The 16,576-nt window shown below is 48.7% G+C and overlaps 1 protein-coding gene across 1 annotated transcript in view; it reads right to left on the reverse strand.

Moving 5' to 3' along the window:
• The window catches only part of PLB1 (phospholipase B1), a 173,614-nt gene that overhangs the window by 22,080 nt on the left and 134,958 nt on the right, over positions 1–16,576 (reverse strand). Inside the window, exons 43-51 of the mRNA XM_515372.8 lie at positions 16,456–16,560; positions 15,269–15,364; positions 14,653–14,724; positions 7,101–7,166; positions 3,403–3,463; positions 2,791–2,849; positions 867–934; positions 557–600; positions 228–327 (exon numbers count right to left, since the gene is read on the reverse strand). Of these exons, the coding sequence (XP_515372.5) occupies positions 228–327; positions 557–600; positions 867–934; positions 2,791–2,849; positions 3,403–3,463; positions 7,101–7,166; positions 14,653–14,724; positions 15,269–15,364; positions 16,456–16,560 (671 nt within the window). The remainder of the gene's footprint in view (positions 1–227; positions 328–556; positions 601–866; positions 935–2,790; positions 2,850–3,402; positions 3,464–7,100; positions 7,167–14,652; positions 14,725–15,268; positions 15,365–16,455; positions 16,561–16,576) is intronic.

Genomic DNA, 16,576 nt, shown 5'->3' on the forward strand with positions numbered 1-16,576 from the left:
CTCTGATAACTTGCTGGATAATCTTGGTGGTTCTGGAAAGCTTATAAGCCTCAGTGCCCCTGTCCAAGGGTGTGAGGATCTCAGGAGATAATTCACATAGAAAGTCCTGCACAGCTGCTATTGCCCCTGGGACCAGGCTTCTGGACACCACCCTCCTCTCCTCTGGTTTCCCACGCTGATGTCTCAGTCTTGCCTTCCACTCGCCCTCCTGTACGGCATCTACTCACCTAGCTCTGGCCCCTTCCGCTGCCACATTTAGTCCTGCTGTCCCCTCCCAAGTGCTGGTAGAGAAGCCAAGGAGGTAAGGGTTGAACTTCTTCAGAATGTCTTTAGAGGAGGAGGAGAAGAGCACAGGTGAGAGCCTGCAGGACCCTCACAGTAACTGAGATGAGCATGCAGGGTGGGGACATGGGTGGGACACAGGAGTTCTGGGGCTTTTCAGGGCTGGCTGACTTCCCTTCTTGCAGATAACCTCCTCTTCCCCTCCTCCAGCAGGAAGGCCCTGGCCCCAGGGAGGACGGCCACAGTGATGGTGCCTCTCTGGCCTGCTACTTACTGGGCAGTGTGGTGTGAGTCTCCAAGTTCCCATCCCCTCCAATGCTGGGGAGGAGAAAGCATATTTGTTAAAATCACACCAACATGCTGCCCCCTGTGTCAACATATGCACAAGCCGAACCGGAACTGGGTTCTGGGCCTCTGGGGCGTCTCTCCCATCACCCTCAGGGGTAATGCAAGCATCGAGTCTCCTGTCTCAGCGCTGGGACCTGGGGACCCAACTGCATCCCTGGAGGGGTGACGGGAAACACACTACTCACACCTCTCTGAGAGAGCATCATCAATAGAGCATGCATCAAGAACATCCTCACCTCCAAGAGAGTCCCCTCCAAGATGTGGGTAGGTCACTGGAGTTGTTTGGTCGAGCTCCCACTGCTGTCTGTAAAAAGCAAAAAGAAAGTTCAGGGCTGGGGTATAGGCTGAGGGCACTGGAAGAGCCTCCTCTGGCCCTGGGGTCGCAGCTAGGACCTGGATTTGCCTTTTCTAAAAATAGTACCGGCTTTTCTCCAGGCCATATTAAACTTGGAGTGGTCTTGATACATTCTTCTCCTCAGTTCTTTACCTACAGCCAGTAACCAAGTCCTGTTGGTTCCTCCTTTCCACCCTCCCTAGCACCCGCCCCTTTCTTTTTGTTCCCTTTGCCGTGTGCCTAATTGAGACCCTCACCTCCTTGCCACGGGCAATACGCTGGCCTCCTGCCTGAGTGAACTGACTCCAGTTTCTGTTACTCCTGCACATGCCTCTTTCTTCATGTTCCCCAACCCCAGCCCTGACCCTTCAATGAGTCTCCCTTACCTTCAAGATTAAAGCCAAATCCCACCACCAATCTTCTGAGGTCACCATAATCTGGTTTCTACTTTCCTTACCCTTGTTTGCTCCCTCCTTCCCAGTCCACACAAATCTTCAGGGCTAAGCTAATTACCTGCCATTATTTTGGAAGCCTGAGGGCCTTGAGCTGGTCTACCCCATTACCACCCACTCCCATCCCCGCATGGAATGCTGAACTCCCTCCTTTCCAGCAGCTTACATTTCCAAATTCGTTCTCTAAGACCCTCATCAGTTCCTATCTCCTCTATACAGCTTTCTCTAAATGCCCTGTCTTAAAAAAAAAAAAAACCCTTGAAATTTACAAAAGTAACAGATGTGAAATGATACAAATATTTAAACAAACGAATAATCTACCCCTACCTTAAGAATCCTGCCCCTTGCCACAGATTCCACACTCCCTCCTCACCCACATGCAAATACCACCAGAGCTCATTAGTGGTGAACAGACTCATATGTGCCTTTCCACATCTTTTTCCATGTTCATGCCAAAATGGAAACACATTCACACACATGTGGGGCTGGTGTTTGTTTCTACCGAAATAAGTACCCTATTTTAAAAGTCCTAGGTGGAGGGGAACAACGCACACGGGGGCCTATCAGACAGTGGAGGGTGTGAGGAGGGAGAGGATCAGGAAACATAACTCATAGGTACCAGGCTTAATACCTGGGTGATTAAATAATCCGTGCAACAAACCCCATGCCACAAGTTTACCTGTGTAACAAACCTGCACATGTACCCCTGAACTTAGAAGTTAAGAAATAAAAATAAAACATCCAAGTCCTATATGTCATCTATGTGACTATGCATTTCTTTCTGTGTACATTTCTTGTTTTTCTAGCCAGACAGGTTGCTGGGGGGCTATGACTGTGTTTCATACCTCATTTCCCTTAGAATTGCTAATAGAGTGTTGGTGTACACAACAATGGCTAAGTAATTGGCGAACACAATTCACTTAGCAAGACTGTGCTGTGTGAGGAACTGGGCTCCCTCTGCCCCAAAGCACATGTCCTTAAATGGAGTAGGGAGCATGGGGCAGTGTGTGTGTAAGACCCGCCACTCTGAGTCTGGGTAGATGGAGATGAGTCCCCAGATGAAGGCAGGCAAACTGGAATGAGTGCCATCACACACCAACAAAACGCCTGTGAACAGTGGGGAAGGCGGGGATTGCTTCTCCCTGGGGAATTGAGGGGAGGCCTCATGGACGAGAGGGCTTTGAGCAGAACTGGGAAGGTGGCGAGACAGGGCATTCTACATCTCCTGGCTGTGTTTCAGTGCCTGACATGGGTAGGCCCTCAGTAACACGGGCTCAGCACTGAAAGCGGAGCCAATGCTGGGGAAGCACAGATTCTGCGCAGGGCCTGGCTGGACTCTGAGCTGCCCATCCTGGTTCATGGCTCACTACTCACAGTCAGAGAGTCACCCAGGGCGGCCACCACTTTGATGTCTGCTGGTCGGAGCTGGTGGACTAGGGGAGACAAGCAGAGACGTGGTTGTGGGGGCTGGGGGTATCTACCTCTTAAAGTACACATTTTACCAGAAGTCTATAACTCTGTCCCACTGCTCCCCATTGTACTTATTTTCAGCTTAAGGCTTTAGCAGTTTTGCCCCTCCCATTCATTCAGACCAACCAAGGCACTGCAGGGAATGGGTTTCATGGCTATCATCCACCCTCAGAAGAGCCTGATTGACAATGGGGTGGTCCAGGAAAGTTCCAGCTGCAGGGTCATGTAGCACAGGCAGGTAGATCCCATTCCCTGACTCTACCTGCCTCACTGGGCAGGGAGGCCTAAGGGACTGCCACTGGGACTATAAGGAGACAAGAAGTAGCATTCAATGGAGAGCTCTGTGCACCTCCACATGGAAGCCCAGCTGTGGCGGCAGGCCGCAGGATCTAGGTCTGCACTGCAGGGGAATTAGCAAGTCCTGCTTAAAGCTCCAGGGTATGTTTGCAGGGTCTCCCCACAACCTGATATTCGGCAAGGCCCTTAATTGAAGGAGATGATGATGTTTTCACTCACCAGAGGTTGGAACACTATTGGAAGCCTTCCACTCTGTACACAGGAAGTCACTGCCCCAGTTCTAAATCAACAGGAGAAAAGATTCAGTGCCCAACACTCATTGTGCAGGGAGATAAGCTTCAGCCCAAGAAGAACCAGCTAAGGGATTTTTGATGGAGGCTAGAAATGAGTCACCATACAGGATCATGTGAGGGAAAGAACTGTGAGTTATAGGTGGGCTAGGAGGGAAATTAAAGGGGGAGAAATGGGTGTGTCTAGCTACCCCTATGCACAACCCATAGTGCATGTCTCCACATGTGCACCCACACACAACCTTTCTTATCCCCATATATCTATGCTTTGAATGGAGCCAGTGGCTGCCCCAAAGCAGGGAAGAAAACCATGAAGTCCTACACAGGTGGGTCTCCCAAAGGAACACAGCATTTGGATGCCTAACATGAGATTACAGGTATGTGTGTTTTATAAAATTAAGCTAACTGACACTAATTATAATGCTAGAACCTAGACAATAATTAAAATATTTTTAGAATAATAACACAAAATATTTTAAAATTGTAAAGCTCCTGGTTTCTGCCTGTCTTTTCTGGATACCTGTATGTCTTTTTGCATATTTAACTTAACAGCCTTATTCCTTATATGTTTTTAAATTAATGTAAGCAACCCTGGATGCTTTTAGTCAATTTTCTTTGTCTCTAATACAGAACATATTTTCCAGGTGCTGGGGAAAGGAGTGGGATGGGAAGCAGAGGGCACAGAAATGATTAGTACCAGAAATCTGGGGGAAAATTGAGTATCTTCCCAAAGTCTCAAATATATGCATGCTGAGTATGGAGTAGGGCTTGACCAGCAGATTGACTGTCCAGGAGTCTGACTGCCAGATGCTATGAAAACTCATCTCATCTGTTCAGTCAGATGATGAAGACAAGACTTGTTGAAATATTCCTATCATGAGAGAGCAAAAATGGAACTTCTTTTAAATATTATTTGCTTAATCCAATGGAATTTGGTTTTTTCCCAAGGGATTGCTCAATTCATCATTCTGATGGATTTCTTCTGTTTAAAGGTTTAATGAACTCAAGAGCATGCTTGTGTGCAGATGACAAATACTCACAGAAAATGCAACGTAAAAAGTTATTCAGCCATCAGCACATGAGATATATCTCAGATAGTTGGTGAACCAGAGATAAGCATATTCCATGTAGATTAACAGATCCTGGTTGGAATTGAAACGTGCTCATCCGTCACAAGGGAAGAACCATGCACCACACCCAAAATCAATGCATCCAAATCCCCTGAAGATCTTAAGCTGCAGATTCTGATTCAGCAGGTTTGGGGTGGTGCCCAGGACTCTGCATTTCTAAAAAGCTCCCAGGTAAAGCCTCTTTGTGGCCACTTTATTAGTTTTGCTTTTATTATTTTTAATTGACATATAAGTGTACATACTTATGAGGCATAGTGTGATATTTTGATACATCTCTACAATGTGCAGTGATCAAATCAGGGTAATTAGCCTATCCCTCACTTCAAATATTTACCATTTCTTTGTGTTGGGAACATTCAAAATCTGCTGTTCTAGCTATTTGAAAATATATGGTAAACTGTTAACTACAGTCACCCTACTGTGCTATAGAACACTAGAAATTCTCCTTCCTATATAGCTGTAATTTTCTGTTAATCAATTTCTGCTATCTCTACTCCCCAACCACCATCCACCCTTCCCAGCCTCTAATAACCACTATTTATACTCTACTTCTGTGAAGTCAACTTCTTAAGCTTCCGCATATGGTGAGAACATGTAGTATTTGTCTTTCTGTGCCTGACTTATTTCACTTAACGTAATGTCCTCTAGGCTCATCCACGTTACCTCAGATGACAGAATTTTGTTTCTGTGGTTACTTTGAGTAGAAAGCTGTTAAAACAAACACACGCCCTTCTAGCTCTGGGATTTTTAGCTCTTCCAGCAGCAAAAGCAAAGATGCATGAGACTGAAGAACCAAGAGGGCAGATCCAGACCCATTCGGCTCACCATTGTCTACCCAGCACTTAGTGCAGTGCCCCCTCTACATAGGCATCCAATAGGTAAATGAAGAAATGCCTGATTCACAAGATGCAGCTGACGTTTCAATTCTCAGGGAATTTGGTCACTGGTTCAATGAGGACAAGCCTCCACTGGGCTAGCGTGAGCCTGAGAAAATTCAGAGAGGCTGGACACAGCATAACCCGCAGCCAGCAATCTGGTATTGCTTGCACCCCAGAGCTTAGCATCCAATAGTTCTTAATGATTTCATATGGGTTAGTTTCTTCAGCTGGCTTATAAAATGTCTTTCCCCAATCACTCCTGCTGATGGCCAACCCATCCTACACATAGCAGTCAGGGAGATCTTTGAAAGACGTGAACCAGATCATGTCACTCTCTCCTGAGACCGCCAGTGCCTTCCCATCTTTCTCCACTTGAAATCCAGTGTTTTTACTCAGTAATTCAGGCTTTGTGTGATCTGGCTCCTTGGCACTCCTGATCTCATTTCCCCCACTCTCCACCTCATTCTCATGCCCCCAGCCACTCTGACCTTCTTTCTCTTCCCCAAATACACCCAACACAGTCCCACTTCTGAGCCTGTGTGGTCCATGGTCCTTCTGCCTGGGACTGTGTTCCTGGCTCCCTGTATAGCAAGTGTCTCCTCATTATGCATGTCTCAGTTTAAATCTCACCTCAGGAAGGCCTGGCCTGCATGGTGCACCTGAATTTGCCTCCCTTGCCCCAGCCCCATCACGCTCCTCAGAGCTGTCATCACTATCTGAAATGACCATGCCTAGCCATGTATATAAGACACCTTTCTCAGTAGATTGTAAGCTACGTGAGGGCCGGGATCCATCTGTCTGGTTAACATTTCTGTCTTCCTGGAATAGTGTCTGGCACATAGTATGTGCTCAATAATTGTGAAATTCTATTGGGCTCTCACTTCCCTTGGTCCGGACCATGTTCGATACTTCTCTGCATGCCTTCTAGCCCCTAACATGAGACTGGATATAATATAGGTGTGAAACTGAAACTGCTGGTCAAACCCCATCCTGGTGACCAACAGACCTGATCCGGACCAGGCCTGACTGCCAGTCATGGTGTAGTCCGGGGTCCTCCAGGCCGTCTTTGCAGTGGCCGTCCTAGGCTCACAGACATGGTTAATCCAATGGAATTAACCATGGGCTCTGAATCCTCAGCACTAGAATGATTGACTTGAACCAAACAAGGCCTAGGGGCCCACAGGAACATGAACATGCCTCCACTTCCTTTTGGGTCCCATCCCCAGAATTGTAGTTCCCTCCCACTCAGCCTCCACCTTCCAAGAAGTCAACGCCACATCACACCAGCTGCCTCTCCCTCTTGAAAGGCTGAGCTGCCTAAGCAGTAACCTGCCTAAGCAGTAACCACGTCTGTGAGCCCAGGATTGCCAAGGTCAAAGAAAATCGATCCACAGACACTTCCTCTGCTTGGGGGCTGACGTCAGGTAAGCAACTTGAGAACATGTTAGGACAATCCTGGGGCTTCGTGGTCCGGGAGCCTTTTCTGTACATTCCAATCCCCAGTATGTAAGAAGTACATTTCTGCTTCAGTGAATACTCTGAAACCTGTACCACACCCGAGCCCCTGGCAGGTGGAAATGGTTTGTGTCTGAGAGAGGCAGATGTGAGTCAGGGGTTACCTCAATGGCTGGCTTGATGGGGTACGTGTAGTTACTGTTCCGAGGGGTTCTCAGGAAGGGCTCATTCTAAGAGAAAAAAAAAAACACATGGAGAAGTTATCTGACAGCACTGAAGTTTGTTTGAGAAGGAGAAAAACTAACAATCCTGCCCTGTAGATTTATTTAACATGATTCTTCTGCACTTATATAGAAAGAACTGTATAAACATAATTTCATTCATTCCCCCGGAGGGTTTTACATAACAGCTTTGGCAAGGGATGGACAACAAAAGGCGTGCAGAGGGTTTCATACCCATTGTAGTCTGGGGTCTGTGCTTTTGTGTTCCTCCTAGCAACTGAACAGCTCCCTAATCCTCAGACCTATCTATTTTCTTGGCTTTGTAATTTCTCTAGCAAGGGATTCATGTTTCAGCATTTTTTTAATCTTCCAGAAAGTGTTATGATTATCAATATATTTGAGTATCTGTAATGTTTTTCTTTCTGCCTCCTTTGAACTGTATGTCTTTTCCTCTTTAGGTTGGGTTCCTGTATCTTAGTCATTTTTTTTTTCTTGTAAAACACCCTCCTCATTCCCTACTTACCTATCTGTTTTACAATCAGTTTTCACACAAGCCCAGTCAAGAATCCAAGTCCCCCCAGTTGCAGGTGAGGAGTTAAAGAAGGAAGAAGGAAGCAGACAAAGAAGAAATGGGGAGAAAGCTAATGAGAAAATGTATAAATGACAGCAAAGCAAGATCAAGTTGATAAGACTGAGATCAGGAAACAGCAACCGGGCCCAGGGCTGTGAACACTCTCACAAAATGTGCTCAGTGGAATAGTAAGCCCATGGTCTGAAAATGTGAGAATAAAATGGGAACAAGAAGAAAAAACCAGGCTGGCACAGTGGCCCATGCCTGTATTCCCAGCGTTTTGGGAGGCCAGGGTAGGAGGATTGCTTGGAGCCAAGAGTTTAATACCAGCTTGGGAAGCATAGCAAGACCCCATCTCTACGACAAATTAAAAAAATAAATTAGCTCAACATGGTGGCATGTGCCTGTAGTCCTAGCTACTCAAGAGGCTGAGGCAGAAGGATTGCTTGAACCCAGGAGTTTGTGGTTACAGTGAGCTATAATTGTGCCAGTGCACTCCAGCCTGGGCAACAGAGTGAGACTCTGTTTCAATAAAAAAAAAAAAAAATTAGTCTGGGCACAGTGGCTCACACCTGTAACCCCAGCACTTTGGGAGGCCAAGGGGGGTTCATCACATGAGGCCAGGAGTTCAAGACCAGCCTGGACAACATGGTGAAACCCTGTCTCTACTAAAAATACAAAAAAAAAAAAAAAAAAAAAAATCCAGGTGTGGTGGTACACATCTGTAATCTCAGCTACTTGAGAGGTTGAGGCATGAGAATTGTTTGAACCTGGAGGCAGGGGTTGCAGTAAGATGAGATCATGCCAGTGCACTCCAGTCTGGGTAACAGAGCAAGACTCTGTTTCAAAAAAAAAAAAAAAAAAAAAAGGGAAAACCAGAATGTTGGAAAAGTGATCTCGTCTCATACCTGACCATATGTACGCAACCATGTTCTTGCCTGGCATTGTAGATGACTGACTTTGCAACCCCCAAATGCCCCACTTTATAGATGAGCAGCTGCTGAGCCCCAGAGTGAGGAAGGGACTGGTTCCAGGTTAGGGAACAAGTGATGAATGCCAAACTGGGGCCAGAGCTGACTGGACAAGCCTCTTGCCTGGTTCCATTCCTCACACTGGAGGTCAGGCCAACAAAAACTCTGTTGGTCAGACAGCGGGAAAGGAAGAGAGGGACTCAGCAGCGACTGGGAGGACAGAGTCCACCCACGCAGAGCTCTCAGCCCCCAGCTCAGATACTGGTTCCCTGAGGCACCCGACAAGTCTCCCCTTTCCTTGGTCTCAGCATTCCTGTCTGAAACAGGTAACCGATATCCTTTCTTTCTTGCTTGCTTTTTTGAGACGGAGTCTTGCTCTGTTGCCCAGGCTGGAGTGCAGTGGCACGATCTCGGCTCACTGCAAGCTCTGCCTTCTGGGTTCATGCCATTTTCCTGCCTCAGCCTCCCGAGTAGCTGGGACTACAGGCACCTGCCACCACAAATGGCTATTTTTATTTTTTGTATTTTTTTGTATTTTTAGTAGAGACGGGGGGTTCACCATGTTAGCCAGGATGGTCTCGATCTCCTGACCTGGTGATCCGCCCGCCTCAGCCTCCCAAAGTGCTGGGGTTACAGACGTGAGCCACTGCGCCCAGCCCCTGACATCCTTTCAAGGAGAGGTACTCAGGGCCAAGTGGGAGAAGTGAGCCCTGGACCCTCTACAACAGCATAAGACAGGAGAGGGCTTATGGTGGCAGGTCCATGTGGCTACTTGGGCTGGTCTCGGGTTAACAGTAAGCATTCCCTGAGCATTCACCAACAAAGAGGGCGATCTGGGAGCATGCTATAAATAAGTGACCCATGCTGGTTGAGCAGCTCAAGCGTTAGAGAGCATTTCTAGGTGCCAGGATGAGAGGAGGAGAGAGAGAAACTCACAACTGGCTCAGGTGGGGAGACAGACTTGAGAAGCTGAGGCAGTGAAGCATCAGAGAATGGCATGGCCAGTCAGTGTAGTACCTGCTGAGGAACTGAGGCAAGATTTGGAGAGGTAGGGTCCTCAGAGACAAGACTCAGTGGCATTCTCCCTGCACGTCAAAGGAGCCCAGACTCAGCTTAGGGTCCAGGGGCTGGAGTCAGTCCTACCGTGACCAGAATGGGAGGCACTGAGGGAAGGACAAACTTGACCTTTTTGGCAGTGCTGCGAGTGCAACTGGACAATGTGTTTCATTGAATCTATTTGATCACAAGATCTACAGGTTGGGGAAAGGGAGGCAGAGCTAAAGGGCTAGAGGTCAAGGAGACACTAGAATGTGTTGCAGACTGAGGCCATGGCAAGAACAATTACAGCCCAGGGTTGTGGCAGACAGGCAGCCGGGGTGCCTCAGGGCTTTCTCCCCCTTCCCCTTCTTTTTTTTTTTTTCCCCCAACTCCTATGTTCCTGTCTAATGGGTTTTATTGGGTTTTATTGGGCTTGTTTTTAGCTGGGTTTATTGACCATTGACCATTTGGTGCATGCATGAGTCAGAGTGGTTTAAAGGCCTGGAGCCAAGCAGATGACGTGAAAGAGGGGTTTGATTGAGCCTGACTGGCTCTTGAAGGCTAGATTTGGAGCCCCCGTGAGTAGAAAGGGGGGCCGACTGAATGGCAGAACAAGGAACCGGTCTAGTAGTTCCAGCCATGCAAAGACGGTGTGGGCTGCCTGGGGAGGCAGAGCCCAGCCAGCCTCCTGATGTGAGTCAGCAATGTGAGTCAGTGGCTGTGGGACAAGGCCATCAACATCCTGGCTGCTTTACCAGGTGTAGTTCCATGGGGAAGGAGGGGTGATTTTCTTCGCTGGTTGTGCTGGTTGGATCAAACCAGATGTACAGTCACCACCTTACAAGGGGCCACATTCCAAGGAGAAATACCCATATGAGGCAGGGGTTGGCAGCCATGTGTGCAATGAGTGGCTGGAACTGAGAAGACTCTCAGCTGGGTGGTGGCAGTCAGAGGCAGGAGGACATAATGGTATTTCACGGGATGTCCTAAGAGGTTTTCTATCCCATTCCATTCAAAAAGTGCTAGTTCCGGCCGAGTATGGTGGTTCACACCTGTAATCCCAGCACTCTGGGAGGCCAATGTGGGAAGACTGCTTGAGCTCAGGAGTTTGAGACCAGCCTGGGCAATAGAGTGAGACCCCATCACTATTAATTAAAAAAAAAAAAAGTGCTGGTTCTTTACCTACACTGATTTCAGGTGGTAAGAAAGTGTGAACATTTGGGGACAGAGAGCATTAGGACAAATACCTAATGCATGCACAGCTTAAAATCTAGATGACCGGTTGATAGGTACAGCAAACCACCATGGCACATGTATACCTATGTAACAAACCTGCACCTTCTGCACATGTATCCTGGAACTTAAAGTCAAATAAATAAATAAATAAAAAAGAAAGTGTGAACATTTAAGCAGAGGCCATAGGGTGTCTTGGGAGGGATGTGGTAGAAGAATTCCATTATTCTATGAGAGATTGCATCCACAGAAGTCTAAGGCCCTCCCCACTGAGAATCTAAGATTACATAAGTCTATTGTTTCATGGTGGGAAGGTGCGACTAGTTAGCCTTTAACGTACAAAGTGATGAGAATCTGAGCCCCTGCAGTGGCAGTGGGAAAAGGAAGAGGGACAGGTGGGAAGAATCCTATTAGATTCTGGAGGACTGGTAAGAATCCGATTAGATAGGGTCCCTGACATTTCATGCCTGTAGAGCTTGAAAACCCTAATGACGTTGGCAGAAATAGAGAACTCCTAAGGAACAGAGAGTTTGGGAAGACAAAGAATTAGTTCCTATTTAGACATTCCTTGCTCAGAAAATTATTTTTTGAATGAATGTTAAGCTTGAGATGGTGGTGGGGTCATGGCAGGATTGGATTTAGAAGCTCTGAGCGTCAAAAAGATAACAATGTCACTTATATGTAATTCAATATAGAAGCACTGCTAAACAACAAACTAAGTTTAAGAGAATTTGATAAACTTCGGCTTTTTCTCATAAGAAAAGATAGGGTATGATACATGAACTTATTTCAGCCCCCCTCCTGCTTGATCATACATTAATCTGCCTTTTGGGTAACCTTATACCAGATAGAGCATCCAAGGGGAAATGTATTTTAAAGGTCAGAAATAGAGGATTGGAGTTCGGGAAAGGAGAAATGAAGACACAGATTGAGAGACTGAGGAATCCAGCACAAAGAAATTTTACAGGAAATCCTGGAAATGGATAAGTCTCAGAGTGAGAGGATGTGGAGAGAGAGAAAAGGAAACAGAGTCCGGTCAAAGCTGCTCACTCTTGTAATCCCAGCTCTTTGGAAGGCCGAGGCTGGTGGATCACTTGAGTCCAGAGTTCAAAATCAGCCTGAGCAAAATGGCAAGACCCCACCTCTACCAAAACAAATAAACCAAAATTAGCTGGGCATGGTGGTGCATGCCTGCAGTCCCAACTACTCAGGAGGCTGAGGTGGGAGGATGGCTTGAGCCTAGGAGTTGAAAGCTGCAGAGAGCTGTGATTGCGCCACTGCACTTCCAGCCTGGGAGACAGAGCAAGACCCTGTTTCAAAAAGTGAGTGAAAAAGGAAAGAAAACAGAATGGAGACATGAAAATTGGAGAATATCTACATTTTCAAGACTGGGGAAAGGGAGGAGGAGGGTCATTAAAGGCAAGCAAACAGAAGACCAGAAAAATCAAGGCAATTTAGTGTCCACAAACCCAGGAAGGAGTGAATTTCAAGGGGGAGGTGGTGACTTTTGACAAGGGCTTCAGAGAGGTCAAAAAGAATGAAACCTAAAAAAAGGACCAGGCATTCAGCCAGCTGCCCTGGGGTTAGGAAAGGAGTGGGCAGAGAGCCCATTAAGGCAGAGTATAGGCTCAGTCCACAGAAGGCTAGTCAAACATTGTCTGTAAAAGAATTTGTCCAACTTGAAACTACAACAGAAATCCATGGTGTGCTGTTAAGTCACCCTACCTGGCACACAGAATGTATGAGCAGTTAGACTGCGGATGGGAGAAGGGAGGAGGCTGAGAAAGCTCATGCTCACAGCCATCTCGGCCTCCTGCCTCCCACCCCCCACTGCGTCTTGCCTGTCGCCTGTTGCCTCTATGTTTAGACACATCTAGGACAAAAATATGTGCTGCCTGGCCCCTGTCAGCTCACACTGAGATGCTGGTGGACTTTTATATCACTCCAAGGCACATGGGAGGGAGCAGATGGGACTGAGGAATGCAGAATGCTCAGAACACAGTGAAGTTGGGCTGGCCAACAGATGGACCCTTTCAGAATGGGCTCCAATGTTGCTTAGCAACAGCTTCACCAGGGCTGGGCTTCTACTGGTTCCACGAGGCTGGATCTGCTCACCTCTGCAAATCAGTGCAGTGGCTCCACTGGGCTCTGTCTAGAAGGGAGGCACTGAGCCCACTCAGCTTAAGATGCTGCTGGGTGGAGCAGCCTCCTTTTGGGGGTCTCTGCCTGATCTGGGGTAAAGCCTGGAAGTGGTTGCCTCGAAGCCCAGGGTGACAGGGCTCTCCTTGACCCAGTGCTTAGGCTCCAACTCAGTACTCAATACACGTTTGTTGAAAGAAAGAGCAAATGATGGCTGCTTTTGTTATGTAATGGAAGGGGAGTGGACAGTTTGGAAAGGGCCCTCCATGGCTGATATTCAGTATGGCTATAGGGTTGGTAAAATATTGAAATATCTACAATATGGCTATTTCTGAGTCCCCAAATGCCCCCACTATCCACGGTCCCTGGCTTCTCCCCTAGAACCCCCAGGCATCCTTAGGAAAGCAGTTAAAGAGTTTACACCTGGCACAGTAGGGGCCTCTAAGGTTTTGCTCCAGGCCTTTGGCCAGCACCTGACCACCTGGACTAGAGGCATCTGTGTTGCACTAGCTGTTGCAGAATCTGACAATCTCCTTAGCTCCAAGCACAAGACCCAGCAACTGAGCCCTCTGCTACGACTATCTTCACTTCCCATCCCTTCTTCCTGCCATTCTTGCTCTCCTGATGGGGCTGATGGCACACAAGACTGAGCCTGAGCCCAAGACTAGGGTAGGGCAGGCAGCAGACAGGGAGCAGGCATGTGAACAGGGGTGCCCACTCTCTCAGGATTCCCAGCAGACACACGGGGGAGCTGCAGGTCCATTCCCCAGCAGGGAGGGTGGGAGAGGGTGGTGTGGCCGACCTAGGAGGGAAACCCAGCCTCCCAGATTGGGTCAGGCCTTCTGCTTTTATTGCTGCTGAGGGTTTTCTGGCCTTGGCCTTATTTGGTTAAAAAGCCATAAGACAGGGCCTAGAAACAGGAGCTGAAGACAATGAGAACCTGCCCCCACCCCAGGCCTGAAGTCAAGCTTAACAACCACTTACGGATTCCTCCTTAAAAGGAGCCTGGAGCTGCTGTGTCCTTGTAGGCCCACCCTCGTCCCTCCTCCATACAGCTCTGGGCTCTGCCCTTTGCTGCTGTCCTCTGTGATCCTTTCCTTGTGGAATCTCCCTAATCCAGGTTCTCCTGTCTCCAACCACAGCTCTTAAGCCTGCCTGGCTCCTGCCTGGGCCCTCTAACCTGCAGTCAGACTTTTTCATCTGCCCCAAACACCACTGCTAAGAGAAGCCTTCCTGCCATTTTCCTGGCATCCTGATTCCCTCTCTCAGGAGCCCACTTTTCTCACCGGGATCCTCTCCCTCTGCTGGGGCCCAGGCTTCCTCTCCCTGCTGCATCTCCTGTTCCCAATGACAGCTGCACTCTCGTCTCCCCTCTCACCTCCCCTGTCCATCCTCATGGACTCCCCTCCATCCTCCAAATCTCTCAGGCCTCAGTAAGGGGGCAAGATGGGTACTGAGGAAGCTGTGGTGGAGGACGAAGTGGGTAGGGCGAGCTGTGTGCCCTGGTTTGTGGAGAGGAGCCAGGCAGGTCCTCCCCTACTACCTGAGTGGGACAGGTGATGGGCATCTCTGCTCTCAGGTCCAGGGTCTCTGTTTTGCTTCCAAGTGGTTCAAGCTGATCAGGGAAGAAAACAGACATGGGTGTAGTATTTGTTTCCATGGAAGTGAACATTCCCTGGCAGGATCCTGCAGTGGGGAAAGCTCAGAACTCGATTTCAGGGGGCTTGGCTCCCACTTCTGGCTCTGCCAGTTGCCAGCCGTGGGGTTTTGGGCCAGTCGCTTTGCTTCTCTGGGAGTAGCTTCCTTGGAGACTCGTCATGCTTCTCTAGCAGGGATATGCAGAGCCTTAAATGAGATAACGTGGCTTAAACTGCCTAACATGGTGGCCGGCACATAGGGAAAGTGGAATGAATATGGGGTTTTGGGCTTGCATTTCTGTAGAGAGGTCCCTCCTCAGAGTTCAAAGCTCTGAGGAGAGGGTGCAGTCGAGCCCAGGCTGAGCAGACTCTTAAGGACTCCACATTTCCAACTGCATAGACGTTTATAGATGTACCAGCCACTGCCCCCTCAGCCTCACTTGCAAGACTCCATTCTATAGGGGCTGGTGCCCTGCCCTAGACTAGAACCCCAGAGAACAAGGAACACCCCACTTATTTTACCATATTGGTCCAAAGGGCTCTGGCCAGCTGGGAGTGGAATTTCTGATTTGGGTGGATGCAGTCTGGGGCAAAAAAGGACGTATCTGGGAGCCCATCCTGAAAGAGACCAATATACCCCCTCAAGATCCTATTGGTTCAGAGGGAGCCACCACCAGCGGACCTGGCCCTGGGACCGACCACTCAACACCTTCCTTCCCCTGGAGTGCTCCAGGTCACCAGCCACCACAGGGCCCATTCACCTTAACAGAGAGATCAGAGCGATCCCACAAAGAATAGTTTTGGGTGACCCCAACCCCCAACCTTCCTTTTTGACCCTATAAGTGCCCCTTATTCAATTAGAAGTGTCGTATTTATTTTTGGGCACATTCATGTAATGCCCGAGGCCATGCCACGGATGAAGGAGTGGGATCCTGGTCCCGCAGAGTCTTAGCCCAGCCAGCTGGGAAAAGCTACTTCCCAGCTTTTGGTCTGCTGGTCCTGGTAGTCTTGGTGGGGAGAATGGAACAAAGCCTTGGGGAAGGCCTGGGTAGTTGGGTCCCCTGACTCCAGCCTCTTCATCTGGAGGTGCTGGGGGTGCATAGAGCTGCTCTCCTTCCTGCTTTCCAGTTAGGTGAGGCTCTTGGGATGGCAGCCCAGGGGGACAGACCTCAGTCCTCACCTGGTCCACTCACAGATCTCTTCTGTTCAGAGTGGAAGTGCCAGGCAAAGGGCATGGCCTGGGTGGAAACAGAGAACCCCCAGAATGCTCCCTTATAACCGCAGTGTTGCACACGAGAGAGACCACGTGCGTGGCAGAAAGCTAGTCATCTGGAGCTGGCTGTGTTCATGTTGGCCTCCCTGTCCCTTATTTCCTAAATGATCTTAGGAAGGATGCTTCACATCTCTGCACCTGTGTTCCATGCGGATGATCACACTCATTTCCAAAGGCAGATGTGACAGTTGTATCTATGGGAAGCACAGTGCCTGGCACTAGTAGGTGCTCAACACAATGGAGGCTGTTACAGGGGTCAGGGGAGCCTCGCACATACGGATGTGGCTCAGGCGTTCAGGGAGCCTGCACCTGCCAGCACAGCGTCTGGAGAGCTGTGTCTTTCCCATTTTATGCACATGCTCGTGAAAGCAACTGGCATTTCTGCCTTGCATTTCTTCCTCTAAAAGAGTACCATGGGTGAGGGCAGGGGACATACCGCCAGGACAGGGAGCTGGATGTTCTGGAAGAAGGGCTGCAGCACCACAGAGAAGTCCTCCTGCGTGTCATAGCGGCCTGACCCCACCAGCTCGCGCATGCTGCTCTGGGGACACATGCAC

The sequence above is a fragment of the Pan troglodytes genome, chromosome 12, assembly GCF_028858775.2.
Source record: "Pan troglodytes isolate AG18354 chromosome 12, NHGRI_mPanTro3-v2.0_pri, whole genome shotgun sequence".
NCBI lineage: Eukaryota > Metazoa > Chordata > Mammalia > Primates > Hominidae > Pan > Pan troglodytes.